This window comes from Haliaeetus leucocephalus, unplaced genomic scaffold, assembly GCF_000737465.1.
Source record: "Haliaeetus leucocephalus isolate CR32 unplaced genomic scaffold, Haliaeetus_leucocephalus-4.0 Scaffold177, whole genome shotgun sequence".
NCBI lineage: Eukaryota > Metazoa > Chordata > Aves > Accipitriformes > Accipitridae > Haliaeetus > Haliaeetus leucocephalus.
This window is the reverse complement of record NW_010972613.1, coordinates 827,683-845,142: the sequence shown is the minus strand read 5'-3', so window position 1 is coordinate 845,142 and position 17,460 is coordinate 827,683. Positions and strand designations below refer to the sequence as shown.

Sequence of the window (17,460 nt, the reverse complement as noted above, 5' to 3'; positions counted from 1 at the left end):
TGGCTTTTGTGCCCGGGCTTCCCGAAAGTTACAGGGCTCCGGGGTGGGATCGGCAGGAGACCAGGTACCGAGGAATAAAGCCCCTCTCCGCCTTTGTTCCCCACCTCCATCTCTCCGGTTCGGGAGTGCCACCGCCGCTGTCCAGCCCGCGGGGACAGCCCCTGCCCTCCTTGCTCCGTCCCCCCGTTCCGCTGCAGGGATGCTTGTGCCGCTTTCGAACCACGGCGGCTTTTCTCTCCGAGTCTCCCGTGGCATCGCTGGCTGCCTGCAGCGCAAAACCGCTGCAGGACCACAAGTGATGGTAGCGGCAGCCGGTTTAGAGCAAGTTTGTGGGCTCACGCATTGTCCTCCCGGCGATTACCGAGCTGCAAATGCACCGAGTGGAGATGCACCGGGGTGTGAGCCCCGGGCCGGGCCAGCAGCTCTGGGGAGCCCTTGTGTTGCACGCTTCCCAGGTTGCCACCAGCAAGTGGTTATAGGAAGGGATAGAGAGCTCCTGTGCTGTGCTCTGTCTGGCGTAAGGGGAGCAGGTTTTGGTGATAAGGGAGATCTTTAGCCAGGAAACAGGTTTCCATGTCGAGTTGAGTAGAGGAAGTTGTCTTTTTAGGGAGCTAGATGGGATTTGGTCACCCTACATCAAGGTGGCTTTGGTCGGCTTTCTTCAGGACTCCTCCTGGCAGGTTCTCTGGTTTGTATAGAGCTGACCCTGTGTGCAATGGTGGTCATGGACAGCCTCCATGGGGGGCTTTGGGTCAGGTTTTCCGTTCACCTCCAAAACCTGTTCACCTCCAATAGACTGTGACAGCGGAGGGAAAGAAAAACAGGAGCTCCTGAGGTTGAGTGCTTTTGCATCTCTTGCTCTGCCTGTCTGTAACAGGGAGATAAATGTCTACTGCCAGAGGATTGATAATGCTTTGTGATTGCAGGGGGGATTTGTTGGACTGGGGTGAGGAGGCTCACTAGAGCCTGCCTGTTAGTACCAGCCAGTGGCTCTCCCTGCTCAAGTGGGTGAAAGCACCCACAGTTGTTTTGCACCTGTCCTTGCGATAGCTGGTGGTGTGGAAGAAAGAGGAGGCCTGTTCTTTCCAGATGTGGGGAGAGCCAGCACGGAACTTTGTGCACAGTGAGCAGCCCCAGCAAGCTGTAGTCTGGGGACTGGGGGTGGGGGGGTATGTGTGTGTCAGACAAACCTTGCGTTTTCTGGTAGCCACATGATTTGTAACATGGCAGCTTAAGGGCTTCCTCAGGGAGCGAAAGGGGTTGTCCCCATGAGTGAGACCGAATGGTGTTCCCATCCTTGAAGGCTAACACAAGAGCATACCAGCAGTGTTCAGGCCTTAGCATCTCCCCTTCTTTCCTATGCCAGGGCTGCTGCTCAGCACCTGACTGGAATGGGCCTATACTTTCTTAAGCAAGGCAGGCTGCAGATTAGGGCTTAGGATGCTTTTAGCCTCTCTACCTCATCCTAGGATTTTGCAGGACATTGTGACCTCTCTGGAGAGAGAGGTATTCTGGAGGGGCAGGTTCATCTGGGGACCCATAGAAGAACCAGTGAAGAACAGAAGCATTAGATTCCCCTCTCTCTTTCCACTGCACTGACAGGAGCCCTCCCACCCCCGTGCTGTTTGGGTTTGGTGGTTTTGTTTTCCCCTCATTAACTCACTTTTGGTGGTTAGAAAGCCTCTGTCTTCATCATTCTTCCAGCTACTTTTTGCTAGTTGGGATTCCCTTTTTTTCCTTGCTCTTTCTGTCATCTCTCCATGCCTCCAGGTTCTGATTCTGTGGGCAGACACACACATCACCAGTGTGGTTTCCTCTAGCCTGCAGGCTTGTGTTTTGCTGGTATATGTAAAATGCGGGTTAACATAGTCTGGGAAACCTCTGAAAATGCTTCCAATTGGGCATGAATATTGTGGGGCTTTCCTTGGGTACCATAGACATCCCACAAATTCTGGATGCTCAGGCAATGGGTGTTCAGCCCTGTGTGAGCTTTAAAAACCTGGACTGTCCAGCCTGTGCCTTGGCTATGACAATACTTTGTGTGTTCACTTCCATAGCTGTTCATAAACATCAGTTATGTGGTGTAATTCTTCCATGTCTCTGCACTCAGGATGTTAAACAACAGGGAATGAAGGTGGCGTATGACAGAATTGTCTTTCCCTCCAACTTCTGCAGCTCCTGCAACAAGGCAGGCTTTCAGAGGCATAAGAGACCCTGTAAAAAGAGCACACACCAGGATCTGCACTTCTCCCACTCAGTGGTCACGCACAGTGGGTGTGGGAAGTACTGTACAGGTATGGAGAGAAAGGCAGCTCTGTGCAGCAATCACACCCTCCTCGAGCAGGCAATGCAATTTTGAAATGTCGGGCAGCTGAGGCTGTTGTCTGTGTTGAAGCAGTACCCATTTCATGCCTGGAAGTTTCTCTGTGGGCTCAGAGCTCATAGTGCTCATGTTCATTTTTAATAATCTCCTATATGTTGGTGCCGGATTTGTAGCTCATTTTGTTCTGAAATATGCTAAGGAAAGGTATGAGTAGCCATTGAGTCAGTGCCAGGGGACAGAATTTTTGTGTTGGTTTTTGTTTTTTTTTTCTTGGAGGCAAAAGTGAAAACTGTAGATCAGAATCAGACACTTGGACAGGGGGTGCAGAGTATAGTGATTGCTGATGTTTAAAACTAGCTTGATTTCAGCTTGGCTCTCAGTACCATTTCATTTAGCCACTGAAAACGTGGCATGGACAGTCCTGAGTGTTCAGTTCAACCCTTATTCTTGGTGTGGTTTTTTTTGTTTGGTTGGGTTTTTTTAACTTTAGTACAGCTCCCGACAGAGTAAAGGTGAACTTTGAGGGCTTATTGGAAAACTTGAAAACTGTCTGAGAGGGTGGTTTTTTGCTTTTTGTTTAGCAGGAACAGAACAATAAACTCTGACCACTTCCTCAATTCAGCAGTAGAAGCTTGTGCTTTTTTCCTGTGAGATGGCTTCTTGTGTTAGGTTTTTTGAAACATCCCTGCCAGTCAGGGCTTTAGAAGACAGGTGGAGGGATTTAAACTTTTGAGGTGACATCTGACATCCCCACAAAACAATAGATCTCCCACAAGCTTCAGTGGGGATAGGATTCCTTCCTGTGAGATGTGGATTATCCTTTGCTGCTGTTCACAGAAGCCTGAGCACAGTGGGAGAGGCCTTGATCTTGACTGTTATTTCTAGTTGTTAAGAAAGTTTATTCTGATGTGTTAGCAGCATCTGTTGAGACATACTCTCCTTTTGTACTTCTGAAAGAGCCAGCATAATTTTTTGTCACAGCTAAACTCAATCCGTGGTGAGGATTCAGAGGTCTTGGCTGTAAGAAGCCAAATTGTGTGTTAGTTCTCTCTAGATGTCCCTTGTTTGTACCTGCAGGCTTGGAGGATTGCTGAAAGCAGGTTCTAGACAAGGGAGAAATTGGCGTGTGCGGTCACAACTGTTTCATTTCTGTACCATTTCATAATCACTGCAGTCTTGACTGGAACTGGAACTGGAGCTTGGCAGAAGGGCAGAGAAATGGGGCCATCTAATGCAAACCTTCTCCAGTCCTGTCCTCACACATCCAGCTTATGGGAGAAGCACCACGGTGGTGTGGTGGCTTTCTGATGGTGAGCAGGAGTGGTGTCTATTACTCCTGGCCAGTTGTGGTCCTGTTACATTAGGCTCCCTCAACACATATAAAAATGCACTGTCCGTGGCTGAGAGAACTTTTTTCGGAAAGAGGCCAGTGGTGTAGGAAATCAGTATCTCCCACTGAACTGAAGCTGTGTGGCTTTCTTCAGGCGTGCAGGAAAGCCTGTAGACCTCTTCTCCCCACAGACCAGCCTTCTCTCTGAGAGATGAACTTTTTCCCTCAATTCCTGCCCTGTCCTAAATCTTTGTCTCTTGTGTTCACTGTGCATTGTTGGGAGTTCTTCAGGCTCTATTTCTTTCTTCATTAATTTGTCCTGTCAAATTTACCTACCTTAGTAGCTCAAGTTAACGCTTGGGGCCTTAATGAGTGTTAAAACCGATCTTATGAAGCTGGTCTTCCATAAATCCAAATGTTGCTGTCATGTGTCAGTTCTGATTCTCCACAACCTGATGTAACCAAGAAGCACCCTATGGATGGGAAGGGAAGAAACATCAGCTTTCCACTGGCTTAAAGCATCTGTTTCCAAACTGAACAGCTCCTGAGACTGTGGATGTGAAGTGAATTCCTGACAGGGCAGTGTTTACAGTCAGTTTCTCTTTTGCAGAAATATACCATCTTTAAAGAAAAACAGGTGAACTTCCATACCCTGATAATTCCTCATTCTGTTTGGAGTGCTGGTTTGGATGGAGGTGGATTAGTGCTGTTTGCCATTTTTCTTGTTAGCTACTACACAGGGGTGACTGAGCCAATGTGCAGGTATCAGTATGTACGCAGGCAATCACATGCCACATCAGTGTGGTGATGCAGATGTGCCCAGTGCTTTCCACTGAACTTACTCAAACACAGAACAAAGATATGGTCTAGTGTTTGCCAGTTGTTCATTACCACACAGCAGGCTGCCCCAATATGCAGAAGGCACTTATCTTCCAACTTGCTCAGGAATCTCAGGTATTAGCACTATGACATGGAAAGGTAAAAATCCATGGGAAAGGTAGACTGCTCTCCTGCAGTGGCCTTGTCTTTCTGATGAGTGTGAAGCGCTTTCCTAGCAATCCAGTGCCAGTAAGGCAAGGATAATGGGAAGCAAGGGGGAAGAAGGTGGCCTGGCACACTCCCAGGGGTCCACAGTAATTCTGCAGGGGCAAAGCCCTGCTTTTGTGTGAAGAGAGGCCAGGAGAAGATACCAGTCTGCCTGGAGCATTGGTAGCACTGGAGTTATCCCCTGAGACAGTGAGGACACAAAAGGAAGCAGAGCTACAAGGTGCTGTGGAGGTACTGCAGAATATCATCAGGCTCTGAGTGGCTTTGCCCACTAGAAATCTGCAGGGAGGGGGATGCATGGCTACAAAGGCTTGTCTTTGTGTTTAACTGCTTCCTGTGCCCAAAGGTCTGTGACAATGGCGGGAGCCACAGCAGCAGTTTATATAGTCCTCATTAACTGGAGGCATTCCCAGCAATTAGGGCAGGTGCGAGGCTGAGCAACTTCCACTCTTACACTCCTCTGTAGCGCATACGACTTACCTGCCTTGCTCCGCAAACCGTTCCTCTGATCAGCTCTCTCCTTAATCCGCGCTGAGTGCCTGAGCTGTGAAAGGGGTCTGATCCAGGAAGCTGTTGGCAGAAGCCATGTAAGGCATGGTTATGTAAACATCTTTGCCACTAAGATCTGTGTAATTGATTACGAAAAAGAAGAAACAGTTTTAGCAGATCTGCGTGTTTACCCGGCTCCTTCTACAGATCAGGGCAGATGAGTCTTTCCAAGCAGGCACTCTGCCTCACAGATCCTTAGAGCGATAGAGCAGCCAGTACTAATTACAGAAGCTGTTTTCTTGGTGGGGATGATGCTGTTCTGCATAAACTTTCAGGGTGTCAGTGTAGCACTGGTAGAGAAATATCTCTTTTTTGCAGTATGTCATGTGCCTGTGATGCAGCTCTTCTGATGAGAGACCAGACCTCTACCCTCCAAATTTTCTATGGTTCTCTGTGAATGCATGTCATCCTTTTTGCAGAAGCATTTGAGATTAGTCTTTCCTGGAATCTTACAGCTTTCGTTGAAATAGATGTTCTTCTAGGCCTGACTGATGTCTGAGCCACACAGTCTGCACAAAATACTGGGGAGGTGATACAGGCCAGCAATTATAAACCAGTGCTAACAATTTTATTTTCAGTGACCAAAAATGGGGGGGAGGTGTCTTTGAATTTTGGGCCCTCATAATGTTTCAGGTGGATGACCAGACTTGCTTGTCATTTTTTAAAAACCTTGACCTCAATGATTTAAGTCGAGAAAGGACATTAGAGCGGATGTGAGGCCACTTTTGTCTTGTGTCCCACTCCCTCTCCTTCCTCTCCCCTTGCAGGTTGCGTTTTGTCTTCTGGAGAATGTAGCAGTCGTCAAGGCTCATAAAAAAAGGCCCAGGGTCAGCTTCTTGTGGGCATTTGGACAATTCTTTGACTCTGATGCTGGACTTTGCCCACTTGCAAGGGTTATTACTCTTCTGATTGGTGCTGTAGCCTTCTCGGCAGGCCTGGGCTCTTAGGATTAGCACTTCTAGTCTCCATGCTATGTGCTTGAGTCATGGCTTCACTGAGGGCAGGCAGGCACTTGTTCGGAAATTCAGCTGGGCATCTCCTCATGCAGTTGCACACTGCTGTTGCCTGGGGATCTTACTTCAGATGCCATCACCACCAAAAACCGAAGGATCACTTTGTGCACTCTTCTTTTTAGTGAGCCTGTTTGCAGGGCTGGCAAGAGAGGCAGGTATGAAGCTGCGGTGTGGTGCCGTGCAGAAGCATGTGGCAGGACTGAGACAGGAGCTGTTATAGGAAATGAGACTAAAACCTTTGGCCCTGTCCTGCCTCATGCCCTCAGAAGCACTGGTGGTGTAAGAGGTCTTCTGGCATCAAGCTTGCTTGCAAGAAGGCAGATTTTTTCTTATAAATGGGCTGTGCTTAGGAATAGGGACATCAAAATGACCTGAGCTAGGAAGGCAGCCTGTAAGGGTGTTTGGGATGTCAAGTCCATCTCCTGCCATTCACCATCCTATAAAATCTTTTCCAAAATCTCTTTGTATTATTTGTAAGAAGCAGCTGGATTTGTTCCTCCTCCGCACATGGTGGTTGATCCAGAACCTAAGTGCCGTTTGTAGTGAGATAGATACTGGTATCTTGTAAGAGACCACAGTGGCTGCATGTGAATTTACTGGCATTGCCAACCTTGGTCAGTAAAACAAACCACCTGGAATACCACTTTGAAAGGGGTTTGACTTGTGTCCAGAGCAGTGATCATTATCACCTTCCTATAAACATTCCTTGTCTGCCATGAAGCATTGAGCTAAGGACAGAGCATGACCCTTCTTGCCCATATAGTTTTCCATCTTCCTCCAAGACATGCTGGGAGAGGACTTCCCATTGTACCATGTTTCTTGCCTGCCCACCTTAGCAAAATATGCCAAGAACCTCTCTGATGGGTGAGTGACTTTGGATTAGAGGCATAGCTGGTTTTGCTGGGTCATGTGATTAAGTGGTACCTAATTACAGGAGGTTGCAGAAGATTAGCCCATCAAGGTACACAGTGTAAAGCTTTAGGGATCATAAACAGCTCAAGCCGCCTTTAAGAAGTGCTCCAGAGCAACTCCACTTTCATCAGCTTTTTTGCGTTCTGTGCTTTTTCAGCGCGAGGCCCCTTGTTTTTCTCCAGCGGCGCACTATCAGTTGTGTTGCAGCTGAGGAGACACAGACAGCTAGTTGCGCAGCAAAACAGATGCTCTATAGGCAAGCTGTGTCCCTTAACAAAATAGAACAAAGCTGCAAATATAACCCCACAAGCCAGCCTACCTGCTACGACTTTTTTAAGGCTGGTGACATGCTCTGCACAGCTCTGGTGAGAATATAGTCTGAGCCTTAAATGCGTGAGGATGGCCATATTAACCACCACACTCAAACCCTCCGGGCATCACTTTCCCCAAAGTCAGAGTCTTGGGGGTTGGTAGGGAAAGGGGAGGGTTTGTAGCATTTTTTGAGTGCCCAACTTTAATCTCATGGCAAAGGCTGTGTCCTCTGAAGGTGCTGCAGCCTGAGAGCTCTTGTCCTTTTCAGAATCAATTAGTGCCCCAAAATCACAAACAGGTTTTGAAAACTGTAGCCCAGAATCAAATTTTCTCTCTCATAATCTGAACTGAACTTGTCAGGATCCCACTGAGCTTGGCAAAAATTTGAGTTTTGTTTTTTCTGATTCAGCTCCCAAATTCAGTTTGGGGTGGTTGATCTGTGCTAGAGAAAAGGCTGAATGAGGCATTCTGGTCTGAATCCAGCCGTCCCCTGGAGGTTGAGGCTACATCTCAAGGAGATGGCTATATAAAAATAGCCAAACAGTTTCTTCAGAGTCTGCTTTGGCTTTACAGCTCCACTAATCATAATCCTGTGCATGACATCATTACTGCCCGATATTAATCCTTGCAGAGCTGCCTGCCCCCTGTTCCTGGCAGGAGTTTCTGCACCTGTCCAGTGTTACATGGAGAGTGTTACCCATGTGGCTCCATTTTGTGTGCTGGGATGAATAAAACCAAAACCCGTTGTTTAGCATCTATACACGAACAAATCTATACCCATTTCCTGAATTGTGCACAAGGTCAGCAAAGCTAGACTGTATGAGCATGGGCCGATGCTTGCTATAGGTTTGCTTTGGAGAGAGATGGGCGAGCAGCTGTGGAACTGCCTGGCTCACCCCTGAAGTACCCTGGCTGTGTGCCTGAGTGAGCGGTGCTGCTCAGGGCCGGCACGGCACGGCTGCACCGCTCCCGCAGCGCAGGCATCTCCTGGAAAGATGTGTCTCCAGTTTGTTCTCCAGCCTCAGTCGTCTCACCTGTGTGCAAGTGTTGGGAGGTGACACCTGCTTCCGTGGGTGGCGTGCTTTTGTGTTACTTTTGAGTAAACTAAAGCCCTTTTCCCTACTCCTCCTGTTTTAGAACCAAATACAGCGACAGTCTAATTATTTCTCTTCTTGGCTTCACCCCATCACTCCTCACTTGCACTGGCACACAGGTTGAGCTCCTCTCCCCACCCTTGGCACCTCCTCTGCTGTCCCCAGGCCAGGTGCCAGGCATTTTGCTCCCTCACCTAAGATGCTGAACTGCTTTTTTTGGCTCCCCACTCTCATTTCTTAACAACTGCCTCCCCAGGTGGGTCAATATTTTCCTGGTACTAAAGCACTTGTTACGGACCCAAGGCAGGAAGGCAGTGGTGGGGGTCAGGGTCCTCAGTTTGGCAGCCGTGTGTCTGTCGGGGCGACAAGCGCAGCCCTCCCCCCCCGCCGACTGCTCGGCAGGCTGAGGGATTCCCGGGCTGGGCTGAGCAGCTCAGCCACTTCTCTCTGCTGATGAGCAGTTTCATATATATGTATGGTATCTGGTTTGTAAATATAATGATAGATTATGTATGGTTTATGTATTTTACTACATATTGCCATAATATAGAATATATAATATAGACATTATTTACAGATGTTCTATATTATAGTTATCTATTAATGCACTGTGTAAGACATAATATTACTATATTGATAAATGCTATGTATAGCAATGTATTACCCATATATATAAAATAGAAAAAAGTCCCTGGGACTCACATATATTTATTAAAAACAATTTTTATATAGCACATTATATAGAGATAAAAATATATAGTAAATTATATATATTATGATACACATGTTATAGTAGTATTTATTATATATAATATATATTTTATAGAATAGTAAGAGTATATAGAGAGTATATATAGTGTTTGATATTTTGCAAAGTCCCAGAGGCATTTTATATTTATGTTTATTTGTATATAATCTAATAACAAATATAATTTTAAATATATTTTAGAAATAGACATATATTGCATATATAGCATTTGTTATATAGAAATATATGGATAAATTATATATAATGTATAAAATTATATCCATTGCATTACATATAATATATAAAACATTTAAAAGCCTCTATATATGCACAATATGTATAAACACGTTTAGTATATTATACATCTCCTATTACAGCAATATATAATATATAGCTTAGTAGTATATGTATACTATATATAATTTTATACATGTGTGTATTCTATATAATATATTCTATATACTATATATAGATATAAAGAATATATATATGTGTGTGTGTATGTATATATTCTGTATATATGGGGCTTTTTGCAAAGGGACTGAACTATCCGGATGTGCTCTGACCCTACTTGGCAGTAATTAGGTCACATCAGCATGGACATTAAATCTCCACGAAGCAGTGCTGGGGTGTTGGGTGAGGCTGGTGCAAACAGTGCTGCGGGGAGGGGACAGGACACAGCGGCCGTGAGCTGAGGGGCTTCTGGGCCCAGGCAGAGGCGGTCCTGAGAGCCAGTGGTGGTTTTTGCAACAGCTTCAGCTCCTTAAATTCTGCCATAGGCCTGTTCAGAGGGTGACCACAAGCTTCTGTGTTAATGTGAGTATGAAAGGAGTATGCCGCCAGCTGAGAAATGACTCAGCTGAAAACCAGAGAGTCTCAGGGTGCCTGTAGTCAAGGTGTAAGTAGTCTCTTGTGAACCCCTGACTCACAGCCCCTGCTCTAAGGTGCTGCACCACTCTGGGAGCAGATGTGCCAGCCACGACGTGAGGACAGCTTTAGATCTGGAAGTACCTTTAGCTCCTGTTTCAGCCATAACGTGGCTGGTGCTTAGTAGGAACAGCACCATCTCAAAATACGATTTCTCAGCTTGCGCATTTCTTGCTGAGCTCGTCTTATTTCTTACCAGATTGCCTCTCCCTGTTCCCTGCCAGCACTACCACTTTGTGCCCTGCTCCTCACAGAAATGGCACACAGGCCCAAGACGTCATTACAACAGACACAAGAGGCTTGGTTTGTTGTGCCTGGAACTGAGTGGCTTTTTACAAGAATTTAATTTGGCGTCAGTGCTTACAGATCACACACAGTGCTGTAGCCTTCTGAGTCGTGTGGAATGACAGAGCTTTATGAGTTTGATATGGGGGAACGAGGGAGTCTGTCTTTCTCTCAACTGCTGAACTAGGATGGAGGGGTTCAGCTTGAGCTGTGTGGGGGTTTGAGCCCCTCTTTTAGTGTCAGGGAAAAACAAAAAGGCGCCCTTTTTTATTGTACTAAAATTAGATAGACAAATTCTGTTTATGGTCCCATCCTAGGTGCACGTGTCATGGTACAAGGAAAGGAAGCTGACATTCAGTTCATCAGTTTTGGATTCAAGAGAGTCTGGACAAGCAATTGGTGCCGTGTGCTGAAGAAAGGTTTAATGAATCCCGACTTATTTCTGTGCTCCTTGAGCTCTTCCTTCCATTCCCATTTTCCAACAGCCGGGTTCACAGCACACTGCTGAGCGAACGTTCCTGTTCCACAGGCTGGTATTGATAAACCACAAAGCCGTGGGCATTTTCTGGCTTCGATGTTTTTTTTCCTGGGGATTATTTGGGATGCAGTAGCATAGATTTTTTTTGTTGACTGGTATCTTTTGTATAGCAGAGTCAACACTTCCAAGTAATACAAACCAATGACACACATCTGGTCACATCCTCTCGCTGGCAGCACTTCTGCTTTGCCTTGGGTGCCTGCAACTGTAGAGAGAGAACGAACAAGAGATTATGTCTGACTAGCTTGAACGTAGTCTCAAGAAGCTGGCTTTGTGCTTAGCGTGACAGAATGAAGCAGTTGTGTAACACATAGAAACTATTGACATTGTCTGCAAACAGGATGTTGGAGCAGTTTGGACATGAAAAATGGAAGAGGAGCTTTGTGCTCTGTCACTTGTTGAAGAGCCTCTCCCTGTTCCCTCAGTGACTGGCAGCTAGTGATGCTGTGCAGTGAATGCTTAGCCCTGCATTACTGGGGAGATTTTGGGTTGGTGAGTTTGATGAGTTTGGGGGTTCTGAGCCTGCTGGCTGTCACTCTGCACTAACCCAAGGCAGCAGGCTGCCCTGCATCCATTATTCTGCCCAGCACGACTTGCTTAGCAGTGCTAATGGTCTGTGGGCTCAATTCTCCAGCCAGCCCAAAACCGCGAAGCCCTAAGCAAGCTGTGAGCTCTCGTGTGGGGATAATTCCCGTGTGCCACTGCTTTGCTGGAAGGGGAGTATCGTGCCACAGGCAGGCTGCTCGACTTCAGGCTGCTTGTTTGGAGGAAAACGTGAGTGGCTGAGGCACACAGGCACAGAGTTGTTTCGTGTCATTTTAAAGGACGTGGTATCTGCTGACCCCGGGGATCTTTTCAGTTCCAGGGAGGTGTGTGGTCCCTCAGCACGGTGCTGTGCGATGCCCTGATGACCATGGATGTGATGCTGTGCACGGCCTCCATCTTCAACCTCTGTGCTATCAGCGTGGATCGGTAAGTGCCTTCCTCCTCCTCACACCAGAGGAGGGAGCGCTGTGTCCTGGCATCAAGCTGCTTCCATACACGCCCTTGCAAGGATCCCCTGCAGGGAGGCCAGATCCTGGTCTCCCCTAAGGAGGGCATTCTGCCCTACCTTCCTCCCCCATCACCAGCTTTCTGTCCCATCAGCAACCCTGTGGTGGCCAAGCTGAAAGCACAGTTGTGTGGCGAGGCCAGAGCTGCCCCTTTGGGTGACCTTTGGGGGAGACTGGTTGTAGCCCAGCCCTTGGCTATGGAAGTAAATTAATAGGGAGGATGACAGTGGCAAGCAGCTTTGGGACCACTCGCTTATGTTACCAGTGGTGACACCACCATACTAGGAGTGACTCACCTGGGGCCTGTATTGGCAGGTTTATCGCTGTTTCAATCCCACTGAACTACAACCGGCGACAAATCGACCTGCGGCAGTTGATCCTTATATCCACCACCTGGATATTCGCCTTTGCTGTAGCATCCCCAGTCATATTTGGCCTCAACAACGTCCCAAACCGGGACCCCAACTTGTGTCAGCTGGAGGATGACAACTACATCGTGTACTCCTCCATCTGCTCCTTCTTCATCCCTTGCCCCGTCATGCTGGTGCTGTACTGCGCCATGTTCCAAGGACTCAAGCGTTGGGAAGAAGCCAGGAAGGCCAAGCTAAGGGGCAGCATCTACGGGGCCAACAGGAAGCTGTATCACCCCTCAACCTTTATTGAGAGAGAGCAGACCGGACTGGAGCCAGAGGGGCGCAACCCTTACGCCCGCTCTGACCACCCTGGGGACTATGTGATGAACAATGGGATCCAGACTGTCTCCTACCCACACCTCAAGTACCCACACCCGGGACACAGTCGGAAGCGGGCCAAGATCAACGGCCGGGAGCGGAAGGCCATGCGGGTGCTGCCTGTCGTTGTCAGTGAGTAGCGCTCAGTGATGGTTGGGGAAGGGTGGGAAACGTGCTGCGTTGTCCTACAGCAGGGTTCAGTCTGGCAGGACTCGTTTGAACCTGGCGAAGCGCACACACGCTTCGCTGACTCCCCTGCCAGGAGCCACACAGGCCAGGCACGGGTGCTTGGGCAGCGATGAGAGCTGTCGTGCTGAGAACCATGCTTCCTCCTTGCTGGAGGAGGTGAGGGTGAGATAAAAGCCACCTCCCTCTTGTTCCACCTCCCCAGTGCCATGTTGCTGGTCCTCCTCCCTCTCCGTCAAGTGTGGACTTGTTTTAACACCCATCCTCCCCTTGTTCCTGTGGAACAGCCTGGTTCTGGCTTAAGACCTGCCGTACCCATCTCTCGTTGTGAGAGGCCATTTATCCATTGAACATCTCAGTATGTCTTTGAGACAGAGTAGCGCCAACAAACACCACCCTTGGGAAATAACTTATGTGTGGTGTTTGTAATGCAGCCTTTTCTTCAAGGGAAACCTGTGACTCCTAATACCTTAAATGTGAAGCCAAAACAATACATAACTTAAGACTTTTCATCAACGTTTGGGATGAGAAAGACATCCTAAATTTTTTGTCTGGGTGTAAGCCCAGCTCTACATGTCAGCCCATCTGCTCCTTTTTCCCTAAGCACTCTGAGCTGTCTCCATTCTTGTTTGGCCCAGGTTGCATTTGTTAAATTAAACCCTTTTTAACATTCACATCACTTTCTCTCTTTAATGTCCTTCTGGCAGGTGCTTTCCTCTTCTGCTGGACACCTTTTTTTGTGGTCCACATTACCAGGGCTCTCTGCAAGTCCTGCGCCATTCCCACTCAAGTCACCAGCACTGTCACTTGGCTGGGTTACGTCAACAGTGCTCTCAACCCCATCATTTATACCGTTTTCAACGCGGAGTTCAGGAACTTCTTCCGCAAAGTCTTGCACCTCTTCTGCTGAGCCCACCGGAACTGGCGGGGAGAAGGAACGACCAGGCTATTTTTTGTATAGTTCATTAAAGATCTATTTCTGCCTAAGGTCTGCTGTCTTTGTTGGGGAGGAGGGAAGGAGGAGAGACAGCAGCTAGAGGATGCGGGTTCCCAGCTCTTTGTAATAAGGAGTCACAGGTGAGTACCAGTGGATACAGCTCAGATACTCTCCCTACTGGAAACTGCAGGCGTAGCCACTTTTTTAAGACTTGGTGCTTGACAAAAGTGGCAAGAGACGCCACAGGACAGCAGGGACGGTTCTCAGAACAGCTCTTGCTTTGGATTTAGGTTTGGTCTGGTTTGGGCTTCTCTCAGCTGTCAGTAAGCAAAGTTAAAACACCTCTCCTGCCCACCACGATCCAGGGAGGCAGGAGAGCTTGGAAGCCTCCAGCTGCTCTGGCCCTGAGAGCTGCAGACAAATTCCCTGCTCTCCCTCCCTGCACAGGCTGGGGGGAATCCTCTCCGCTCCATCTCAAGCAGCGTTACTGAAGGAGGTGGCCGATGCACAGCCCTCCCTTACTGCAGCCCAGCCTGGCAACAGCCCATCTCCACCAGGTCCATGTGATTTAAACCATGAGGACAAACCAAGCATGTGAGTACGGAGCAAAATCGAGTGCCGCTGATGCGTGCTAGGACAGGCTGAGTGTCCCCCAGAGCTGGACTGCCTCCTTTGCCCCAGCAAAGAAGCCCCCAGTGGTGCAGAAAAGGTCAAGCGCAGTAATTCATCCCTCTTCAGCCCACTTCAGTTCAGAGGTGGCTCTGGGCAGAGCTTTAGCCTGCCACAGATTGATGAGGATCATGAATTATATTCTTATTTTGCATCATTTTATGCGCAAGCCTGGCTGTCCTGGAGCGTGCTGCCACATGCTGCTTGAGCTGATTGCAGATGGTTCTGGGCCGCCCTGGCTGCTGGGGTGGCATTAACAGGGCTGTGCGGTAACACGGACAGGAGTCTGGTGGGGGGTGGGGGAAAGGCTGTTAAACCTGTTTCCCAGATGTTCACATGCCCGATGAGGGTCTGTCTACCTGTGCGATCTCCTTTCCCCTTACCCGTGATAATTTTAAAGCCAAAGACCGATTTTACTGATGTTTGACATCAGTCCTACAAAAAAGTAGAGTAAAGTCCTACAAAAAAAAAACCAAACCAAAACAAAATGGCCCTGTCCGTATTCCCAACCCCCACAGGGCAGGAAGGCTGGCCCTGGCTGAGAAATGCCAAAACTGGGCTGAGAAATGCCAAAACTGGACCAAGACCTGGAGAAATCTAAAGTGACTGCTGTGGGGCAGCACTGCTCTGCAATCCCACAGCTTGGAGTGCAGTGGCCTTTCCAGCACGCTAGAAGGATGAGTATTGCTCATCCCACACAGCAACCTCTGGCTGATGAGGAGACCCAAGCACAACTGACAGCTCACAGCTGCCTCACTTGTTACCAGCTCACAAAACAGTGTTCTTGCCTTGCTAATTGTTGTATTTTTCCCTCCTTGGGAACGGTGACGGGTCGCGCTGAGGCCGCTGGGACACAGAACTCACAAAGCTGGCGAGGATGAGAGTCGTAAGGTCCTTGTAAGAGTGCATACGGCTGCCGAGTAGTAATTTTATATTTACCCATCCAAAGGCACAATGATGTTATTGCTAGTTCTCCAGAATTCCTTATCGAGCCATACGAGACCTGCCAGGAACCATGTCCAGCCTGCAGGAAAAAAAATCCTTTATACCTAGAGGTAAACTTGAGCGCAGTGACACCAGGGGTGGCCAGAGGGAGCAGCTAATGCTGTTGTCTGAGGCTCAGGAGGGAAGAAAATTATTATTGCACAGAACAGCAGTCTAAGTAATGATTTTTGTATAGGTTTGTTGCTTTCCAAGGGCTAATTTGTTTGCTTAGAAACAAAAGGAAAAAAAGTTCTGCAGGGAGGTGTGAAGCTTTTCTTTAAGAATAACAATTGCTTCTCAATTTATCATCAACAAGTAAACATAGTAAATTCCCAGTGATTATACTGTAGATTTCTGAGTTCTGTAGTTTGCCGCTGTGTTGGGGCACAGCAGCCCCAGATACCAGGGCTCTGATGGGAAGCTCCCTGAGAGCTTTAATTACAGATGGCTCATACCTACCATTTTTTCTTTTAGGGAGGTTGCCCCACTCTCTTCCAAATTTTTTTTTTCCCTTAAAAAAGTGCAGTAAAGCCAAAATTCAGACAGTAACCAAGGTACTCGGCCACAAAGTATGTAGTAAGGCGAGTGGAGGACTTCCTCTGCGTACGTGTAAGTTGCTGCCCAGTCACCCACACAAGCAGGGGCCCCGGCAAGCCTGAGGACCTGGTATGTCCGCTCACCTCATGATGTAGCTGTACTTGTCCTTGAATCCACGCAGTGCTCTGCTTCTCAAACCAGCAGTACTGTACAGGGGCGGTTCTCCGTGGAGAACACCGGGTGAGCCAAAGGGGTGAAGCAACAGAAATTATTTTCCAACGGAAAGCCGTGTCTGACATTGAAAGGGCAACTTCAGCACGCCAAAGGTGCCGCTTCAGAGCCAACCTTTGCCACATTCTAATGCGAGAGGCTGCCCTCTCACCCTCATTTATTTGAGGAGCGACTCCATCCACAGATTCACTACCCTGCGACTTGGCAGCCTCCGAGAACAGCACCTCTGCTCCAAGTCACCCACACTAAGGGAGGTTCGGACTGAAGCAGCAGCAGCAGAACTGCTTGCTGCCTGCCTTTCCCTGCGCTGGCTCAGCGGCAGCCACTGGCAGCTGAATGACCAGCTCATGGATCTGGTCCGGTCACAGACCTCGGCTGCGGCACTGCCGTGCCACGAGCTTTGTGCTGAGGCAGGTCACTGAAAACAAATGGGCGGCATAGCCCAACAGCAGCACGAGGTGTTCAACATTTGCGCTGTTCCATTTACTCTGAACCTTAATGGGCAATAAGATGGAGGCAAAAAGCCCTGTAAATTAGCTGCATTACCATGGGCTCCATTAAGACTGTCTTTTCAATTAACTAATTGTCTTTAAGCTTCAGAAAAGAGGCAATCATAATTTAACAGCGTGAGAAGAAACTATTACAAATACTGAAGTACTACTCTGGGAAGCAGAAGGAGTGAACATTGCTATGGGAATCTAAGGAGTTGCCTGTTCTTGCCCTCCTGGGAGTTTTACGCGTGTAATTGCTGTGCTCATCCAGCTTCGGTTCATGCTTGGCTTTCCATCAGAGAACAGTTTCCTTTGGGGGAGGCCGGCACGCTGCTGCCTTCCCCCTGCCGACACCAATTCTGCACCCTCGTTGGGTGGCAGTCCCTCCTGTCAGCAGCATGGCCTGCCTTGCCCACTAAGCTGCGCATCAGGAGGAGTTAACTTTTCCAGTAAACAGCCAAAAAGCGACATTCATCAACTGCCAGAGACCTGTGCTGCAGACCTGTCATCCGCCCTCCACAGAACGGTCCCGCCTGCTGCCACTCGGGAGCTGGTGCTACAGGC

General features: G+C 48.3%; 1 protein-coding gene across 1 annotated transcript in view; it reads left to right on the top strand.

Moving 5' to 3' along the window:
* The window catches only part of DRD4 (dopamine receptor D4), a 14,326-nt gene extending 294 nt beyond the window's left edge, over positions 1–14,032 (top strand). The window contains exons 2-4 of the mRNA XM_010564321.1: positions 11,938–12,050; positions 12,446–12,993; positions 13,755–14,032. Of these exons, the coding sequence (XP_010562623.1) occupies positions 11,938–12,050; positions 12,446–12,993; positions 13,755–13,957 (864 nt within the window). The 3' untranslated portion in view covers positions 13,958–14,032. The remainder of the gene's footprint in view (positions 1–11,937; positions 12,051–12,445; positions 12,994–13,754) is intronic.
* The last annotated feature ends 3,428 nt before the right edge of the window (positions 14,033–17,460 follow it).